The sequence below is a fragment of the Setaria viridis genome, chromosome 7 (assembly GCF_005286985.2).
Source record: "Setaria viridis chromosome 7, Setaria_viridis_v4.0, whole genome shotgun sequence".
Lineage (NCBI taxonomy): Eukaryota > Viridiplantae > Streptophyta > Magnoliopsida > Poales > Poaceae > Setaria > Setaria viridis.
In genome coordinates this window covers 16,835,457-16,855,196 of record NC_048269.2, presented here as the reverse complement: position 1 = coordinate 16,855,196, position 19,740 = coordinate 16,835,457, and the positions used below count along the sequence as shown (strand labels likewise).

General features: G+C 42.8%; 4 protein-coding genes across 6 annotated transcripts; 1 reads left to right on the top strand and 3 right to left on the bottom strand.

The window, feature by feature from the left end:
* Positions 1–796: 796 nt before the first annotated feature.
* LOC117865817 (probable DNA primase large subunit) lies at positions 797–7,762 on the bottom strand. 2 transcript variants are annotated; one of them, XM_034750052.2, is made up of 20 exons: positions 7,444–7,762; positions 7,264–7,325; positions 5,743–5,846; positions 5,554–5,635; positions 5,417–5,476; positions 5,238–5,292; positions 4,899–4,918; positions 4,720–4,803; positions 4,573–4,637; positions 4,268–4,316; positions 4,136–4,183; positions 3,929–4,018; positions 3,794–3,853; positions 3,649–3,708; positions 3,345–3,419; positions 3,185–3,270; positions 2,478–2,571; positions 2,286–2,393; positions 2,100–2,178; positions 797–1,454 (listed from the first exon to the last, which is right to left on the bottom strand). In XM_034750052.2, the coding sequence occupies exons 1-19, from the start codon at positions 7,589–7,591 to the stop codon at positions 2,146–2,148; spliced, it is 1,383 nt and encodes a 460-aa protein (XP_034605943.1). In that variant the 5' UTR covers positions 7,592–7,762; the 3' UTR covers positions 797–1,454; positions 2,100–2,145. The 2 variants fall into 2 exon arrangements, with proteins under 2 accessions (XP_034605943.1, XP_034605944.1); XM_034750053.2 differs by having other exon boundaries at positions 797–1,451.
* Positions 7,763–8,145: 383 nt separating this feature from the next.
* Positions 8,146–9,677, top strand: LOC117863288 (B3 domain-containing protein Os04g0386900). 2 transcript variants are annotated; one of them, XM_034746928.2, is made up of 3 exons: positions 8,146–8,532; positions 8,666–8,835; positions 9,139–9,677. In XM_034746928.2, the coding sequence occupies exons 1-3, from the start codon at positions 8,469–8,471 to the stop codon at positions 9,442–9,444; spliced, it is 540 nt and encodes a 179-aa protein (XP_034602819.1). In that variant the 5' UTR covers positions 8,146–8,468; the 3' UTR covers positions 9,445–9,677. The 2 variants fall into 2 exon arrangements, with proteins under 2 accessions (XP_034602819.1, XP_034602818.1); XM_034746927.2 differs by having other exon boundaries at positions 8,148–8,835.
* A 440-nt stretch (positions 9,678–10,117) lies between these two features.
* LOC117864673 (uncharacterized) lies at positions 10,118–10,465 on the bottom strand. Its single transcript, XM_034748790.1, has one exon. The coding sequence runs from the start codon at positions 10,463–10,465 to the stop codon at positions 10,118–10,120; it is 348 nt and encodes a 115-aa protein (XP_034604681.1).
* Positions 10,466–16,191: 5,726 nt separating this feature from the next.
* On the bottom strand, positions 16,192–18,313 carry LOC117863155 (desmethyl-deoxy-podophyllotoxin synthase). Its single transcript, XM_034746752.2, has 2 exons — positions 17,222–18,313; positions 16,192–17,113 (listed from the first exon to the last, which is right to left on the bottom strand). The coding sequence occupies exons 1-2, from the start codon at positions 18,197–18,199 to the stop codon at positions 16,457–16,459; spliced, it is 1,635 nt and encodes a 544-aa protein (XP_034602643.1). The 5' UTR covers positions 18,200–18,313; the 3' UTR covers positions 16,192–16,456.
* Positions 18,314–19,740: the final 1,427 nt, after the last annotated feature.

The window sequence follows — 19,740 nt, the reverse complement described above, 5'->3', positions numbered from 1 at the left end:
GTTATAAGCATGTAATAATTAATGTATAAGACCTTCACAATGATTGCATTATGTTTAAACATTGTTTCAAACATTGTAATAACGTGAATAGGATTTTTCAAAATCAATATATATACTCTCTCCGTCTTTAAATGTATGATGCTTAGAACGAGCTAATTAGTTCATGTCATATATTTAACAACGGATGCAGGATGCAGTAATTTAGTTTTGGAATGTGTTTCAATTTAGCTTTCAAAATCTTATAAAATCGTTACTGCCAAACAAAAAAGATCCTACCTTCTGATATGAATAGGTTGTACATATAGCAATGTGTCTGAACATCTCATGTGGAGAAGATTCATTGACATCCATGCATAAAGAAGAGGACTCTATTATCTATAGACATCATCACCATATTGATTACCCATAGGCTTTAACCGCCAAGGTTCAAGCACAAAAACAAATGCACATGAAACCTTATAAGAATGAATTATTACATGCATCAAATCATTTAGAGGTACCACTACGGACAACTAATATGAGATATCTCTAATATTGCGTTTTCAGTGGATCACGTTTTCTTTTCTTTTTCTCTGTCTAATCCGCCTTCATGTACTCTTTGAATTTCGAGCTAGGCATACTCGTGTGAGCCCATCCTCCTCTTTTTTTTCTCTTTCCCCAACGTGTAAAACTGCGATAAAGGTCATAAACCTATTACAGTACTTGCTCTAAATCACTGGCTGTACTTAAACCGTGAACATACAGATACAATTCACAATCTTCAGTCATTTAGCACAATTTGCTTTTACTAACATACTGCAGCAAAGATGACACCAGCAATTTGAAATATCAAATTTTACATGAACTCAAAACAGACTCACTAAGTTACTTGTACATAAATCACTTATAAATTACTTTCTACAAACTGGAAAAAACGAGTAAATTATAAATGTCAAAGTTGTACCTTTGCCTCCAAAACAAGGAAAGGCAAAATGAGTAAGCTCGTACAAGAGCTACGGAAAAGAGTTCCTAGTAATTTGTTACATGTCCAACTATACTTTGACGACCTACTTAAGATAACAATGATAGGTAACCTACATGACAAACACTTCAGCTCGGGTAACTACACACATGATACATTGACAAAATCAGAGTAAGCAATTCTCTTCTACTCAAAGAAGCTTTGGCAATAACATAACAGCACAGCACAAACTGTGCTACAATATGTTTCTCGATTCGCTCGAGATTTACACGACTGCACGTAAGTATGCCTTAACCTGCTTCTGTTCACAGCACTAGATAACCCTTCTAGTATACAGTGTGGCACCATGGCTTGTCCAGTATGACAGCCACCAACTGGAGCTTGGAAACACCAGGTAGCTAGCAACAGGATTCCAGCTAAGCATCAAAGATCAACAACCAGTAACCATCACATAATTGCATCAAGCATGAATCTTTTATTAGACGCTGACCTGCTGTATGGGCAAAAGACAGTAATATGGAATTATAAGTGGGCATATAGTACATCTAATGTAGAAAAGCTCAAATTTTATGCATGAAAATTAAGAATGAATTCTTTTGTGGTGCTCCAGATCACAGGTAAAATGTTTGATGAAAACTCGATGTCCGGAAATTATGCTATTGTTACCAAGAATCCAGAATGAATCTTGTTCTACAATTACAATTACAAACTGACAGGAGCACTAGGCTGCCTGAATTTAATATAAAAATTCCATTAAAGATAAGATGTGAGTATTCAACGCAAACAAATTCAGTAACAAGGCGCAACCTTGGATGAGGCAAATCAAAATATAACACATAAAATAAGCTAAATTCTTGGACAGTTCCAAATCATGCATGCACTGGATTTTACCAAACAGATATGAGGTGCTTCCAATAAAACAAGGGAAACAGCTCTCAAATGAAAATAAAACAAGGGAAAGAAAATATCCAGTAGAACTGTCAGAAGTCACATAAAAAAGGGAGAATCCAGCAGAGGTAGAATCACATATGCCGTAAACAGCAAATGGTGTGCAACATGTCTATGCTGTGTATCATGGCACATTAGAATCATAACCGTAGAGATAAAATGTAAAGCAAAAGCTGTGCGGTGTCCAGACCTGGTAACCTTTTGTTGATGGATGCTTTCTGCAGCTACAATACAATTTATGTTGCTGACTTGCTCTCCACTGTTTGGTTCTGTGCATTAAACCACGTGTTAAATTGGAATATTAACTCAGTTTGTCAAAAACAGCAAACAAAGCACAAGAAGAACAGTGAAGTGTATAATAATCTACTACACTCACTTTGGCTCGCAAAACTTTCTGGCTTTCACTGAAATACTGATTTGGATGGTTGATTCCAGAATCGCAGGAGACACCATGTGTTGCCTCAAAGGTCAATGTGCAAGCTAGCTGTATATTCATTATGACAGATGAACCAGTCAGTTCAGGGATAGCATATTGCTCAGTTAAGCTAATGGCAATAAAGTACAGCACCTGGTAATGCCTGTTCTTCACTTTATCCATTATCTCTTCCAAGGCATGCCCACTAACACCCATTTTGTTGAGTGCTGCCCGCAAATTTTCTTCGCTGCAAGTACAGTAAAACAGAGGCAAATGCATGGAGTAAGCATCTGGTACAAACTAGGGTAGCATTATGGTTATCTTGCAACGTCACAAACTGGCATCGCAAGTGAACTTCACAACAGAATGCTGTTTTGAATTGACCATAATCAAGGAAGAAACTATATCATGGACAAGTATGACGAGGAGACAAGAAGAAACCATACTGGCAAGAATTACAAAAGCATATCTCACTGCTCTGCTTGGTAGTTTAGTATTGTACTATTTGGTTCAACCTGGCCAGGTGCACTTAATGAGTAAAGAAAATGTTAATTCTGATTCATAATTACCTTTGGCTGCTTTTTTTTTTGGTTTGCTAAGCTTTTTTTGTTAGGTCCAGTTTTTTTTATAAGAAAAACTGAAAGTTGGTGGGCTCTTGCTCCATTCAGATTTCTGGGTTTCAAGTGAAACCTTAGTTCCACCTCAAAGTTCAGGAGTATTTAGTAACAAAAGGGAAGACTGGAAGAGAAGATACAAACTGCTTAGTGTTAACAAAAAGTTTAGAGCACCTATTAAAATATTAAGCACTTATCTATTCTGTTAGTAACTGTCAATAGGGAAGACTACAGATGAGATTGTACCCAAAATGTCGGTAAGGGCATCCATGGTGATCTCCAACACCAGGTGTTGCAGAAATGATCTTTTGACATGAATATGGAGTGTAATCCTGGAGCAGCATTTGTAAGAGTAAGTAATAACTCCAGTAAAATTCAAGTTACACATGTAGCAGGAGGGGCTTACTGTTCGTTTTCCTTCTTTTCCATAATTATGTCTGATGCTATAGGCATATTCCTTGTCAAACCGCTCAGAGCCAACCTTATTATCCAAAGAAGAGACAACATCAACGAGGAATTAGAAACTGCATTAACTTACATTCTCAAGTCAGGGAAAATTAATTGCTTAATTTTTCATTTCTTTGATCATATTGACTGTTTGGCTCCATGCACTGCTGGTATGCTACAGGCAATAAGGTAGTGACATACTCCTATAAAATGTTTGCATGACACAATACATATGTTTACATTATCTACCAAATGATAGGTACCTTCTGAGAAAATTCCGCTCTCCAGAATGCAAGGGCATCCTCCAACTTTAGTCCAGCACCCTAGGTCATATTTTTTACATGTAATTAGTGTGACATTTTAGGTGCTTGTAGATCAAAGTTTTAGTCTAATTCAATTAACTATTACCTTAAGAAAAAGACCAAACTGCATTCTACCCCCATGCTTCAGATGATGGTTTTCTCTCAACTGCAAAATAAAAGAAAACACTTAGCAACCTGGTGACAAGGCAAAAGCATATCTACAAGATTTAAGGTGCCTCACCTTATCTAGCATATGCCGCATACAAAGAGGGAAAGAACTTTTAGCCAGTTGGTCAATATCCTTTAGAGATATTTCGACAGCATCCTTCGGCTGCATAAAGCAAGAAACCAATCAAGTCAAGCAAATTTCAGTTAGCAAGAGCACTAGAGGAAAAGGTACTTAAATATCAGGAAAATCAAGCATAACTGCAAAAGTGAGACAGCATACCTGAGAGTAATCAGGTCCAAAATACGCATTGCTTAACGCTTCAACAATCTGTCACAACAAAATTAGGCATCACATAAGATATAAAAAGATCAGTTCTGAAAGAAAGTTGGTAACTGGTACTGTGGTACTCACAGGCGTCAACCTGTCCTTTTCTTGTTCCTTAATAGTTGCCGTCCATTTTCTGTACAGTAATGACTAGTAAGCCCTCAGTTTTGAACTTAATGCCAACTGATATTAGAAAATGTCACCGAATGCAAGTATTGAAACTTTCAAAAATGTGATCTTATTATCCAAGAACATATATGAATTAAATACTTTACTAACAAAAAATAGTGTAGGCGTATCTAAAGCCACAAGAGACCTCTCCAACAGAGAATTAAGTAAGCAGGGTTCCAAAACATTTTACGCGTGAACTGAGCAAAGTAAAATTAGTGTACCTGTTTGTCAAAACAAGTGCCTTCGAGATATTGCAGCGGAATTGAGTAACCACAAGGGAAACCACCTAGAAAATCATACAGGCATGTTCATAAAGAGCATCAACCAAATTAATAATTGGAACTTTGATTCTCATGCTCAGAGCAAACCTGGCTCATCGCCACATAAGCATAGCCTTTTGAAAGAAATACTCGGCGGCTGCTAACAAGATCAGGAACTTCTTCAAAAGGTACCTTAATTGGATTACAATATTCGAATTATTATTTGAACAAAACAAAAAATTTAAATGGATACACAGATAAAGAGCTAAAAAGGTATGTGTACATACCTTGAAGAACACAGACTCCACTGCCAAAAAAGAAAAGGGAGAAAGTGAATTTAGCTTCCAGTACAAGAAGAGAGTGCAAATAATAGACAACAATCTACTCTACATAATAATGGTTTCACATGACTGTTCTATACATTACAACACATTTCCTTTAGAAAGAGTCCAAATCAGTCACAAGGTACATCTGCTGTTTCAGTATGTTAAACACTTAGGTAATCCACAAAAATATGAATCACAGAAAAGAAGCATACTATTCTGTAACTGATCCTAACATCCAGTTGGAAAATTAATCTGCAATAAATTGATTGAAAAGAAGTGGTTATAAGAAATGCTGCGTACCATTTGCAGATTGACCAATGGAACGTGCAACTTGGCTCAACTTGTCTTTCACAACCTGAAGCATGAAAACAAGAAATTCATTACTTCACTAAGCAAACAGGAAAAAAGGACAAACACTGCAGTTCTACATTGTTAGCATCAAGGTCAAAGTCCTCAGTATCAGTGGCCATAGTCTATACCTCGAATTCTGAGCGTGGCAATGCTTTGTAAGGAAGTTGAAAATCAGTCATTAGCTTCTTCTGAAATAGATAATGTGCAACAAGCAACAGTTAAAGCATGGATGTAGTACTTCTGTGATTAATAGATAGGAAATTACCTGTGATTCAGAAGTCTCAAGCCGAAAGCGGTACCGAAAAAGTGTAGTCTCCATGGAGAGAAACCACTTTCGCAATTCTTCCCTGGGTTGTGTATCAAATTCAGCTTCTCATTAGTCATTAAGTTGGTAAAAGGAACCATCAGTCTTAATATAGCGCACCTAATATGAACATATGAATATTAATCTTACGTTCTGCAGTAGACTAGGCGGAGCACAAAGTGAGATATTATATCCTTGTTCAAAGTTTCTGCTGGATCCTGGTGCCTCATGTGTGTCTTCCACAACTCACTGACCTGAAGTGCAAAGGAAAAAAAAGGCATATCCTTTTAAAAAATTGTACTATTATCAGAGTCAAACACTAAGTCCATAGCAAGGGTTTCCAAACATTCCACGCTATCCAACTTCAATCGGATTCTGAGGAGAAGGCAACAATTCTAACAAAAGTTAAATCACAGCTAAGGCAGGGCCGAGCCAAAGGGTGTGCGAGCGGTTCAATGGAACAGGGCCCCCAAATTGGAGGGGCCCACCAACCAGCGCAGGTTCTATAGGGACAATAGGGTATAGGCGGCAGGCGCAGGTTCGCAGGAGGCCAGGAGACAGGAGTCCATCCGTCGCGCGTCGCCCGTCGACCGCGTCGGCTCTGGTGTGCAGTCACGTCGCTGGTGGCACAGCCGCTGCAGCGCGTGTCGGCTCCGGACTCCGGTGTGCTGCGAGTGGGCGTGTGGCCCTGGCGCCTTGCTTCCTTTTCGCCAATCGCCGGTGCCGGCGGTGCGCAGCGTGTCCGCGGCGTCGGGAATCGGGATCGGCACCGATACAACTGTAGAAGACTTCCTTTTCGCCAATCGGTCTGTCAATTGTGATCGATCGCTTCAGGTATACTAATCTGGTCCGATTAATTTTCAATATTTTAATCAATGTTGATGGGTGATGACTAATATAATATTGATCCATCTAGGTGTTCAGTTATCTTTGTTCTGGTTCTGGATTATCTAGTGTTCCAATCCAAGATTCTAGTCATGTCTTCTGCAAACCGGTCTAGAAAGTATGAATCTGGTTACTAAAAGCGTAAGAAAAAACAAAGAATAAAGGATTTAACTCAATCTCAAAAGGGTGCTATGGATAAATTTGTTAGAAAAGAGTCACAAGTGTCCACCGATAATCAGTCACTTGGTCATGGACATATCATTGAAGATTTCATTTCAAGGAACACTAAAAGAATGAAGCACTTCAAGTAAAGATTATGAAAGCAAGAGTCCAATAGGTACGGTTTTTGATATATCTTATTGTGATATGTATCATATCTTATTTATAGTCCTATTTTTTAGGGAGGTAGGCCTCATTTTAGAGTTTGGTACAGGGCCTTGATTTTTGCCGGCTCGGCCCTAAGCTAAGGCGACATAAAACCAGAAGATACATATACCCTAACAGGGCATTCTACATCTACAGGAACAAATAGTCAAAATAAATTAGAGATTCTGAAAAGCCGTACAACATTAACATCCGGAAGAGCTTAAGTTAGTGATTCTCATTTTCCCTCAGAAAACCCAACTCAGACCAAGGTGCAAATCCTACACAAGGCTGCAAATTAATTCACTAAAACTTGCGCCAATTTATGCACAAAATAAAAATTGTCGCCAGAAATAGGCTCCATATATAACCCGCTCCTAAATTAGTCCCCAAATGATAGAACAGCAAGGGAGAATCGCTCACCAGCTTCTCCATCTCCTCCGGCCTCTTCCCCCGCGAGAGCCCATCCGAGATCCCCTTGAGAACTGCCCAACACATCGCAGCGAAGCGCATCACACTCCAACCCGTTAGCCAGATCTGAGCAATAACGAAGGAAGCAACGCGGGGAACAACTTCTGCAATAAAGAGAGCAGAGGGACGCACCACGGAGGCGGTCGATGGCGAAGAGCTCGAACTCCTCCAGCCGCACCTCCAGCTGTGGCGCCGCCCGGTAGGTCGGCAGGGCACCCGTGCCGCCGCTGCCGGCGGCGGCTGCGGCGTCGAGCTGCCGGCGGGAGGGCACGATCTCCATGAGGCCTCGGAGGTGGCGCAGTCACGGGTCGGGAGCGCGGAGCCGGATCCTCGCCCGGCCGGCGTCGGTGGCCAGCGATATGGAGTTGGATATTACGGAGCGGGTGGGGGCGGCGGCGGCGGGGAAGGGGAATGGAGAGTCGGAGAATGAGGGGGCAGGGGGCGGCGCGAGAGAGAAAATTGGGAGTGTTTCGGCGGGAAATAGACCTGATTTTCCCGCGGCTACGCAAGACGGACACCGGGGACCACGCTGGGCCTTAGCATCCGAGCCGTTTGGGCCTAGCCCAGCAAGGTTTTATCTTAGCGGGAAAAAAAATGGGATCCAGCCCACTTTGAAAAAAAGGCTTTGCAGCTCATGCTTACAGCCCCATTGATACTTAGCATGTTCTTAAAAATATTTTTTGTGCAGTCTTCCTATTATTGTGGTTAGCATTTAACAGCACGCTGCAAGTAGTATGTCACAAATACTACAATGCATCACAAAACTGGATGAAGTTCATCCACTTGTAAGTTGTAATTTTGTAAATCCGGTGCAAAGCATACAGGACCATTGCATCCAAGGCAACGATCGAAAAATTCCAAGTACACAAGAGAGGGGGGGGGAAGGGAACTCCTGATACCTTTTCTTTGCTGCATACACGCACATAAAAAGCTGCGCAGAATTCCTTCCTTGTCGTGACCCGTGCCACTGTTATCTCGTGAAGAAAGAAGCGCGTATGCCAGTGTGACGTTGTTTCGGCCGTGCGAGCTGGCACTCTGCAGCAGCAGGCTCAGGTAGTCCAAGGTTCATTCTCCTTCCTCCAGGCTTCAGCAAAGGTGAAAAGATCCAGAGACCTCCCCATCCTTTTTTCCCCCGATTTATATTCAGGCGGAGGCAAATGGCCAGCAACTCTAGCACTCCAACCCCTTGCTCTCAGGGACCCCGCGGCATTGCAGTTGCAGGTATTGTGAGCTCCGAGCATGCATGTTTATACACTTTCTTGGGAGGTTAGGAGAGGGAAGGGCTACCTTAAACCACTACTTGAAGTAGCAGCACGGCTTCACAAGGTTGAAACAGTAGTGATGAACTCTGCAGACAAGAATGCCGAATCAGATGCTGGCACTCCAAAGAGAGCCGATCCGCAGTCGGCGTCAGAGATGGCGTGCGTCGATGGCGCGATCCAGCCCAGGATCGTGCCTCTCCTGGGGAAGCCATACTTCACATGCATCATGTGCAAGTCCCATGTCCACCCGCCGTTTCAAGTGGTATGCTGCTTCGCTCCTCGTGCTCTGCTCACATTTCCTGAAAAGCAGTAGCCTAGCCTGGTGCATGTCAATCTGACCATACTAGTTGTGTCTCGATTTGTCATTCATGGCCGCTGCATCTTATGGGCTATGGCCAAGCTAATTTGGTGCATTTGATTTCTTGATGGAGCAAGGTTATTGTAGTCAAATAAGAACTTGATGATGTTCTGAATAATTCTGCAGAGGCTCTCCATAGTCCAATGCTGTCCTGCCGAAATGGGCCAATGGCCAATGACCTCAGTTTTCCATTGACTGTCCGCACAGGTGGTCCCCAGGTCGCTGGCGCCGTTCCTGCCGGATGCCACGGTGCCGGCGACGGTGACGTGGCGCGGCCGGTCCTGGGAGATGCGCTTCACGGGGGGCCGCCAGATCCAGCGCCTGGAGGCCGGGTGGCGGGGCTTCGCGTTGGACAACGGCCTCCGGCTCGGCGACGGCTGCGTCCTCGAGCTGGTGGACGGCAACCCCGAGGGCGTGGTGTTCAGGGCGCAGGTCCTCCGCGCCGACATCCCCGCGGCCATCCGGGAGCGCGCCGGCGGGTACACCTCCTCCGCCCCCATCCTCATCGACTGAACTGCACAGCCTGATGATGCGTGTAGCCTATGTCAAGTTGATAAACTGAAATGTGGAGAACTGAAAGCCTGAAATCTGATGCTTCGTTAGTAAGGGTGCGTTTGGCAGCTAGAGCTGATTCTCCAAATAATTTTTCAGAGAGAAGCTATTTTCTGAAATGAATCAAGAGGCTGGAAGCTAGTAGCTTCAGCTGACTATGTGAAGTGATTCTTATCCTAATTTTTAAGAGTTTACGCTAAAGAATTAAAAAGAATCACTTTTAGCCACAGAATCACTGAATCATCTTCCATAAAAAATTAGAATTAGATAAAACTCGTTCAGAGAGAAGCGATTTTCTGAAATGAACCAAGAGGCTAGGAGCTAGTAGCTTCAACTGATATGTGAAGTGATTCTCGATCCTAATTTTTAAGAGTTTATGCTAGAGAATTAAAAAGAATCACTTTCAGCCACAGAATCACCTCTATCAGAGAATCAGCTTCCATAGAAAATCAGAATCAGATAACTCAACCAAACAGATCCTAATAACATAAACGAAATGAAACTCAGGCCAACAGAAGCTACGATTTTCAATATTATGATTTACATCTTCGAAATCTAGGCAAAATATGTATGCAGCACATCTATCAAACTTATTCCACAGATACAAAACAGTTTGCATCTAGTGCGATACACATCAAACGTATGCCCCGGTGAAGGAGATGAGCTTGGGCTGGGTCATCCTGTCGTGCTGATATAGCGACGCTTCGTAATTTCTGTAGATACTGTCCGAAATCGATTCGTTGATGATGAGGTCGAACCATGACGAGCCCATCCGCCTGCCGCGCAACACCTTGTTGAAGAAAATTCTTGCGTGGTTCTTGGAGTCGTACTCGTACACCGCCCACCTGCCCAGGCCTTGGGCTCTGGTACCATTGATGACTGAAATCTGGACGTATCCATCGGCATCAGACAGAACCGTGGGCATGACAATGACGTAAACAGCGGCCATGGCTACGATGAGGAGGACGATGCAGGTCCTCATGGCCGCTTGGTTTAGGGAAACTAACAAGCCTGCCTTTTGTTTCTAGATTCGATGGATGTGTGAGCAATTTGCTAGGGGTGTGGAAAGCGGTTGGAGTCTCCTTTTCAAGTCTCCAGATGAAGCCACATAGAATCCTACGTAGACACTCTAGAAAAAGAGAAATTCTACAAATTCTTATAAAAAAGCTAACTCATCCGACCATCGGTAGATTCAAATCATCATAGTCATTGGATCTATTATATTTTCTAAAAAATTAACCACCTATGCTATTATAAAAATAGCCTAAAATAACCCCTAAATTTATATCTAAATTACCAACATCTGTCATTATATAAAATAAACTAAAGTAACCCCCTAATCTTCATCAAAATTACCCATTTATACCATTATAAAAATAATTTAAAAGGAGAAAGTCAATTTTACTCCCCTCACATATCCACTTTATCTGCTTAACCCCCTGAATAAAATTTAGTCTTACTTTACTCCCCTAAACTATTTCATTTGGTCCAATCCACCCAGTAATTCGATTTCTCTTTTTTTTCTCCGTGCATAAGTTGAATTTTGAGTTCAAATTTTGTGAGTAGACACAAAACATGATGCCTTATGTTAAAAAATTATACTAAGAATTTTTCATAATTATTTTCATAGGTTAGAAATATTTAATACAAAATTGATCTTAGATATACATAGCTGTAACGTAATTAATCATGAAAAATTGTTAATGTATTTTTTTAAAGTACAGCATAATAAGTAAACTAACAAAATTTTAAATTAAAAATCAACTTGTACACGAATAAATAAAAAAGAGAAATCTAATTAGGGGTAGATTAGACCAAATGAAATAGCTCGGGTTTAAATTTTTCTTAGGGGTTAAGTGGATAAAGTAAATAGGTGAGCGGAGTAAAATGAATTTTTTTAATTTAAAATAACCTCCTAAATTTGCAACTAAATTTCCCACAACTAATAATTAACAAATAGCTTAAAATAATCCCTTAAACTTGCATCTATCTTACCCACATATGCCATTATTAAAAATAATATAAGGTAATCCTAAATTTTAATGCAAATCATCTTAAAATATACATCAATATATGATTCTAAATTATTTATTTCTTACACTATTGATATATGATATAATAATTAAGGTATATATACATGATGTGTGTAATCGTTGTTGATAAAGATATAAAGGAAGTGATAAGAATATATATTTCTAAATGAAAGTTATAGCTCAAACTTAGGGTCCAATAAACAAATTCAAGGGCAAACCTGCGATGTAAAATAAAAAGTTAAAGATTATAAATATGGATAAAAACATTATAGAGTAATTACTAACTAAAATCTATCATCGGATGAAGATAACAAGTATATATCTATGTAAGTATTATGTTCAAATATTTAACAAGAAAGTCGAGGTAGCTCAAGATAATAGTTTTGTAGCAATGTGGCCTCATTGTTTTTACATTAGAGACTCCGCATTAGTTCTCACGACACATGCTAGGAAAAAAGATAAATTCTAGAAATTCTTAAAAAAATAAAACATCAATCCTGTAAACTCTAATAATCATAGTCATTGGTCTATTATATTTTTAAAAAAGTTACGCACCACTATCAATATGAAAATATTCTAAAGTAAATCCTAAACCTATATCTAAATTACCGAGTTCTACCATTATAAAAAATAATCTAAAGTAACCCCATAATTTTTATCCAATTTACTTATGCATATTATGATAAAGCATAACTTAAAATGTCATTCTAAATTTGTATCTAATTTATCCATATATATAATTATTAAAAATAACCTAAAGTAAACATCTAGATCTTAATGTAATTAAGTTCATGTGCATCCTACAAAAATATCCTGAAGTAAAGTAATATATGATTCTAAATTACCTATTTGTGTCATTATTAATATAGAAATACTGTTAAGGTATATACACATCATGAGTGTCACCATATATACCATTTATACATATATGTGAGGAAGTGATGAAAAGTATTGATTTTATGGTAAACATAATGTATGGAGGTACGATCCAAAATGAAAAAAGTGTGAATATGGATGAAAAAGTATATAGAGTAATTACTAATTAAAAACCAATCATAACTGGACAAAGATAAATACACATCTATATGAATATTTTGTTGAAGTATTGAAAAAATGAGAGAGTAATAGGCAAACAATTTTGATTATTAACTAGGAGTTTAGTTTCTAAATAATTTTCAAATTCACTAATTTTTAAAAATATTAACCTGTGCGGGAGCACGGGTTGATGGACTAGTTTATATTAATTTGGATTCACACACGTATCCATCTGATTTGGTGTAAATTAATGATTATATGTATCCAAATTGATTATTTCTTCCTATAGCGGGTTACTAGCTGGATGGCAATCTATTTTTGTTTTATTTTAGGAAGAATATTATTATGGCTTGTTTGGTGGACACCGGCTTGTATGGGAGACGAGGTAAGTGAATGTGCGGCTAAAAGTGAATATATAGTGACTATTTAGGATAAACTCCATGGAAAAAGTGAATTAGGAGAATTATCTCTTAGCATAGTTCATTTCAGGAGATCATTTTTTGAGGAAAAAATGAAATAGGCAACCGTCATGCAATCATTTTATGAGTCACTCTAGGAACTATTGTAGTAGCTTTGCCAAATAGGCCAACATTAATTGCGTTCCATATATATTTACATTACCTCATTGAGAAAATTAAAAAGGCAACCATCATGTAATCTTGACAGATTTGTACCGAGGAATATAATAAATTCTCTCCTTATATGTCCGTAGTCTTTTAGTGACACTGCTATCCAAGTTTTTTTACCCTCGATTACCCAGTAGAACTGCGTATCATTATTAATATAATAGTAGAGAAACACTGCTATCCAAGTGGTATACATGCAACATCCCAAAAATGAAATCCAAAAATGCAAAGCTAAAATTCAAATTCAAAAGTTCATTTGAACTCCATGTTGCTCTCTTTCTCCGACCTCTCTTCTTTCCTTCGGCCCACCAACTCACTTTATCCTTTTCTTGGGCCAGCCTATCAGACTGTTCGGTACAAATTATTTTGGCTGCAACTTCAGCAGCCAACCATAAGCTCTATAGCAAAACGCACATAGCGGCAGTCAGAAAACAGTCCCTGCTACTAGATAGATAGGTGGTTGAACTTGCAACCGTTCGGGAATGCAGCGGCAGCAGCAGCCACAACCGTAGCCGGTTAAAGAAGCTGAAGCGAACACAACCTGCGTCGTTGATGATGAGATCGAACCATGATAACGATTCGTTGATGATGAGGTCGAACCATGACAAGCCCTTCTGCCTGCCGCGCACCACCTTGTTGAAGGCAATGCCCACTTGCCAAGGCCTTGGACTCTGGTGTCGCTGATGTCTGGAATTTGGACGTATCCATCATCATCTGACAGCACCGTGGGCATGGCAATGGCATAAACACCGGGCATGACTACGGGGGCGTTTGGTTCCCTTTGCTTATTTTTAAGCAAGTGTCACATCAATGTTTAGATACTAATTAGGAGTATTAAACGTAGGCTATTTACAAAACCCATTACATAAGTGGAGGCTAAACAGCGAGACGAACCTATTAAGCCTAATTAATCCATCATTAGCAAATGTTTACTGTAGCAACACATTGTCAAATCATGAACTAATTAGGCTTAATAGATTCGTCTCGCCGTTTAGCCTCCACTTATGTAATGGATTTTGTAAATAGTCTACGTTTAATACTCCTAATTAGTATCTAAACATTCGATGTGACGGTTGCTTAAAAATAAGCAAACCAACCAAACCAGGCCTACGATGAGGAGGATGCAGGTCCTCATGGTCGCTTGGTTTGGGGAAACCGACAAGCCTTTTGTCTCTAGATAGATTTGATCGATGGTGCTTGCTAGAGGTGTCACGGAAAATGAAGAGGCAGAGATCATTTAAATAGGGCTATCAAGTGGTAGCAACTGGCTGGGATTGGTGCGTCGCGTGAAAAAAAAATTGGAATGATATGTGCATATCCATATTGATTATTTTTGTGTACATTAATGATATATGAATATCCATATTGATTATTTTATATTGTATACGTATAGGTCAATAGTTGGATGACCATCTGTTTTTTTTTTTTGCTTCTGTACTAATATTAGCGACTGTGTGGTTAAGGTTCTGTTTGTTTTCATGGGACTAAAATTTAGTTCCTTCCTTTTGGCCTCTTTTATGAAACCATCCTTTTAACCTCTTTTAATCCCTAAACTTCCAAACAGAGAGACTAAATGGAGGACTAAAGGAATTAGTCCTCTAGTCCCTTGGGGGTGACTAAAGGGGACTAAAGGTCCAGGAGGACACCCCTGCCCCTCATTATTGCCTATTGGAATGCAGATTTTGTGCATTGATTAGGAGTATTTTGGTATTTGTTCATCTATTTTAATGGCTTTAATCCTTAGATCCAAACAGGGTAGGAACTAAAGGAATTAACAGTGTTTATGTTGGATAAACTCTAACTGCCAAATAGGGCATTAGTTTTAGAAACATTAATTGCGTACCATTTGCATACCTTACTTCCTTGAGAAGATAATTAAATAGGCAACGATTACATATGCAATATTGGCATATTGAATCAAGCAATAAGTTCTCTCCTTATGTCCTTAATCTTTTTTTGACACTTGTATCCTAGTGGAATGCAACATCCCAAAATTGAAATCTAAAAATACAAAGATAAAAACCAAATTCAAAAGTTCATTTGGACTCTATCCATGTTTCTCTCTCTATTTCTCGCCTTGGCCCAGCCCAACTCACTCCTCCATCCGTGCGTGTACCTTCTTCAATTTTTCCGACCCAGCCCAGTTCACCCTTTTCTTCCTCCCCGTGCTCACACCTTGCCCTGCAGTGCGTTTACTGCATCCGAGCATGCCACTGCTCTGAAGAGGAGCAACAATGTGGAATCTGGAATGGCATCCGTGCAATCCATTCCCTCCCTGGTTGTTCGTCCCTACCACGTTCCGTTCTGGTCAATCCGTCTTGCGCTTGTTCCGCTCCTCCCGATTCCACGGAGAGGTTGGCACATATGGAAGGGCTAATCCAAATCCCTTTGATAGTTTGATCCACTAGCCTGGCCCTTACCTACTCCGCAATCGATAATCTACTACCTCGTTCCAATCGCATTCGCCATCTCCTTGTTTTTTTTTTTCTGGATTCTCTCTTTGCGACCTTGTCTGCAAATTTTACCCCCTTTCTGAGTCCTCCTGACCTAGTGACCCCCTTCTCCACGGCCGTGAGAAAGCAAAACAAAATAATGCTACATGGACTTGCTAAAATGCATAATCCCGGATTGGAAGTTGAAAGAAATTGTAACCAGTGCACCACTAGTTGTGAAGTTGGAAAAGGGACGAAGGATTGCCATACGCGAGCGCCTTCGAGCTCGGAACGGCGGTAGGCCCTTCCAACCTTGATTCGTACCGCTCAGCGATATACTACACTTCGTGGACCAACTACTTTGACTAGAGCTTTGCATAAAAATGTCGATTGGTCGTCTGAGAAACAGCGCAGCTGTACCCTGAAATGCATGTTCGATAAGAGTAGTTACTGTAACATGATACCCAATGTTGGCACTGAGTGACTGAGATACTATTTCCTTTTTTACCTGGGTAAAAGGAATCAAAGTTATAATTTTAGTACTCCCTGCCTGGTTTTATTTTTGAAGGTGCTCACACAACCTAAGATTTAAAATTTCAAAACTTTTATTAACAATTACTCGAAGAATTCATATTATTATGTCATACAAATTCAGTACCAATGTATTCATATTCGCAACAACTTTAATATGATAACCTTACAACATCAATATATATTAAAGTATGATGTTGGAGATGCCAACGTAACAAATCACACATTACATTTTGAAAACGGAACAAGTACGTCTCGTTACCTCCACAAAAGGTCTCTTAGTCATTTAATTTGGTGATTGCCAACTCACTGCCATCTATGAAGTGTAAAAACTTACGGTGCTATCTGTGGACTGTGGAGGCACCGGCACACGAACAACAGGGCGAAGGTAAAGATCGTCCTTTCTTTTGACTGCCATGCCCATCTTCTCCGTCATCTCCAGCTCGCTTGGCTTCATCCCACCTGGAAGCTTCCAGTCGAAGTGGTAGAGGAGGGAGGCAAGCGCAAGCTCCATGACGGCTTGAGCAAATAAAGTTCCGGGGCACATCCTCCGTCCAGCTCCAAATGGTATGAACTCGAAGTCCGTACCCTTGTAGTCGATCTTGCCATCCTCAAACCTCTCCGGCTTGAACGCATCAGCGTCGTCCCAGTACTCGGGATCCCTGCCGATCGCCCACGCGTTCACCAACACCGTGGCGCCCTTGGGCACGTCGTAGCCCATGACCTCGCGGTCCTCCGCGCACTCCCTTGGCAACAGCAATGGCAGTACCGGGTGCAGCCTGAGAGTCTCCTTGATGACAAGCTTCAGGTAATTAAGGTCACGTAGGTCGTCCTCGATCACCGACGGCTTCCCATGGAGCTTGCTCCGCACCTCGGCTTGCGCCTTCTCCATTGCTCTTGGGTTCCTCATGAGCTCCGACATGGCCCATTCCAGCGTGCTCCCTGACGTGTCGCTCCCGCCGCTGAAGAGGTCCTGCCAAATTGAATTCCGACGCCATGATGCACCGACATGTATCGATCGTGCATGATTTTTATTTGGAAGTGTACTGGTTGTGCCAAACTGCCAATAGTTGTTGCTTACAAGAATGAGAGATTTGACGATGTCCATGGTGAGGGGCACCTCAAGGCCACCTTCCTTGTGTATCCTCAGGAGCACGCCAAGGATGCCCTCGTCCTCCTCCTTCACGGTGCCATCCGGCGCGGAGGCCACGGCCGCCCGGCGCTCCTCGTGCTGCCTGATGGCGCAGTCCATGAGCTCGAACATCTTCCGGTGGAGATCCATCGCCTGACCCGCTTTCCTGCTGAGGAATCTCAGGAGCCTCGACGACGGGAAGAGGTCGCCGAGGCTGAACCTGGTGATGAGCCTGCCTCCCTCCTCGACCGCCCGCGCGAACTCCTCCCGCCGGTCGAATCGGTCGCCGATCACGGCGCGCACCGTGACGTCGGTGGTGAGCGCGGCGAGCAGCTCGCCGACGTTGACGACGGCCTCGCCGCCCGGGCCCGGCGCCGGCGCCGCGGCGACGGCGGCGACGAGGCGGCGCGCCTCGTCCTCCCGGACCCGGCGGAACGAGCGCACGCGCCGGGCGCTGAGCAGCTCGAGGACGCTGACACTGCGGAGCTGCCGCCACAGCGGGCCGTGGCGCGCGAACACCAGGCCCACGGCGCCGCGCTCCATGGCCGGCCGCATGCTGGGGATCCAGGGCCGCGACGCGAACGCGGTGTCGTGTGCACGCATGACCTCCCGGGCGGCGGCAGGGGACGAGGCCACGACGAGACCGACCTCGCCCAGCCTGAGGTACATGAGCGGCGCGCCGTGGCGCCGCGCGAGGTCGGCCATGGTGCGGTGCGCGAGCGGGCTGCGGGAGAGCAGGAAGTGGTGCAGGCTGCCGATGAGCGGCAGCCGCGACGGGCCCGGGGGCAGCCTCTGTCCTCCACCATTGCCGCCGCGCCTGCTGAGCTTGAGGAACAATAGAGGGAGGAGGAGAGCGGCCAAAATAAGGCACAGGTAGGAGGCGACCTGCTCCATGGCGACCGCTGACGCCTCAAGCTCGAAGCTCATCAGATATATGCAAGCTTGGAACGCTGAAGATCAAACGCTGCCGGCTCTTGTAAAGAAACATTCTGAAGACGTAGGCAAGATAGCCACTGCAAATCTGCAAGCTGATTCGTCCCAATTTCAACGGTATCATCTGGAGCACCATGGAGAGAATCTGAAAGGGGAAGTGCGTTGTCCTATGCGGGGATGCTGTTGATCCCCATCCGTGGATGCAAGGATCACGATCGGACGGCTGTAAAGATGTCCTAGTTCACGAGGGGACGTCAACTCACAGAATCAGAGAGAACATGCGCCGCTTAGTTTTTCCGTTTTCCCAGCCCTCCAGTTGAGATGCGCACTCCAGACAGGATATTTTCTTTTTTTGGAATTCAGAAAAACATGAGATGTGCACTCCAGTTGAGTTGAGCATGTAAAATACAAGGTGCTTATATTAGACATGAGTGCTTATAAAGATATCATTAGCACCTAATATAAATGAGTTCTTAAAGCAAAGCTTAACAAGTCAATTACGGTCCAAATTACAATTCACTCACTTTGACTTGATCCTGAGTCAAAAGTTTACACAAAAAGGCACATTTACAACACCCATATAGTTTAATTGAATTCACCATGACTATTATTTTGTATTGCTCCCTCCGTTCTCTTTTGGTAGGCATATAATCACCTTGACACAATGACATTGAGAAACAACCCTACTTATTATCTAATTAATGCGAACAAACTTCTCCTCAGGCTATTCTCAATGGAGGTTCAATCCACAACAAATGACGTGAGACATCAGCAAAAACGATGATATGGCAATGTATTAATGAGGAGGGAGAAGAGATTGGTTTCATGGGGATGAAATTAAGTATACACTGTTTCTAAGGGTCTATTTGGGAGGACCCTCCATTTAACACCTTTTTAACAAAATGGCTGCCAAACACTTGTGTTAAAAGGGTAGTGTTAAACTTTAACACATCTCTTTTCATAAATACATGGAGGGGGTGTTAAAATTTGCTAAAGGTGTTAAAAGTGGTCCCCCTCCCACTTATTCCCTGGTTGCCCCCCTTCTCTCTCTTCCCCTCCCGCATCTGTTCCCCACCCTCCCTCCCGCATCGCTTCCTCCGCGCCCGCCGCCATCTCCTCCCGCCGGCCCGGTGGAGGGACGGTGCGCCGCGATCTTGCTGGCGGCCCGCCCCGGCCGTCGACACCAGGCGCGGGCCGAAGTTGCGCCGCCCACCCTTCGTTGCCGCTGCAGGCCCAGGCACCCCGCTGCCCGTCTCCGAGCGCCCTCGGCCTCCCGCTCCACCCCGCCCACCTGCCCTCCGCCGGGGGCGGCCGCGCGTTTCCCGAGGTGAATGCAGGGGTCGGGACAGGCGCAGCGGGCACGGTAGGAGCGGTTGGGGGGCCGTCGGCGATTAGCGTGCTCGAGCTGCTTGAGTGCCCTGTCTGCACCTGCTCCATGTTCCCGCCCATCCATCAGGTGGGTGCCTCGCTTTCGCTTCTTCGATTTCGGATGGGATTTCAGATGGGGTTGCATGCAGATTTGGGGATCTCGGTGG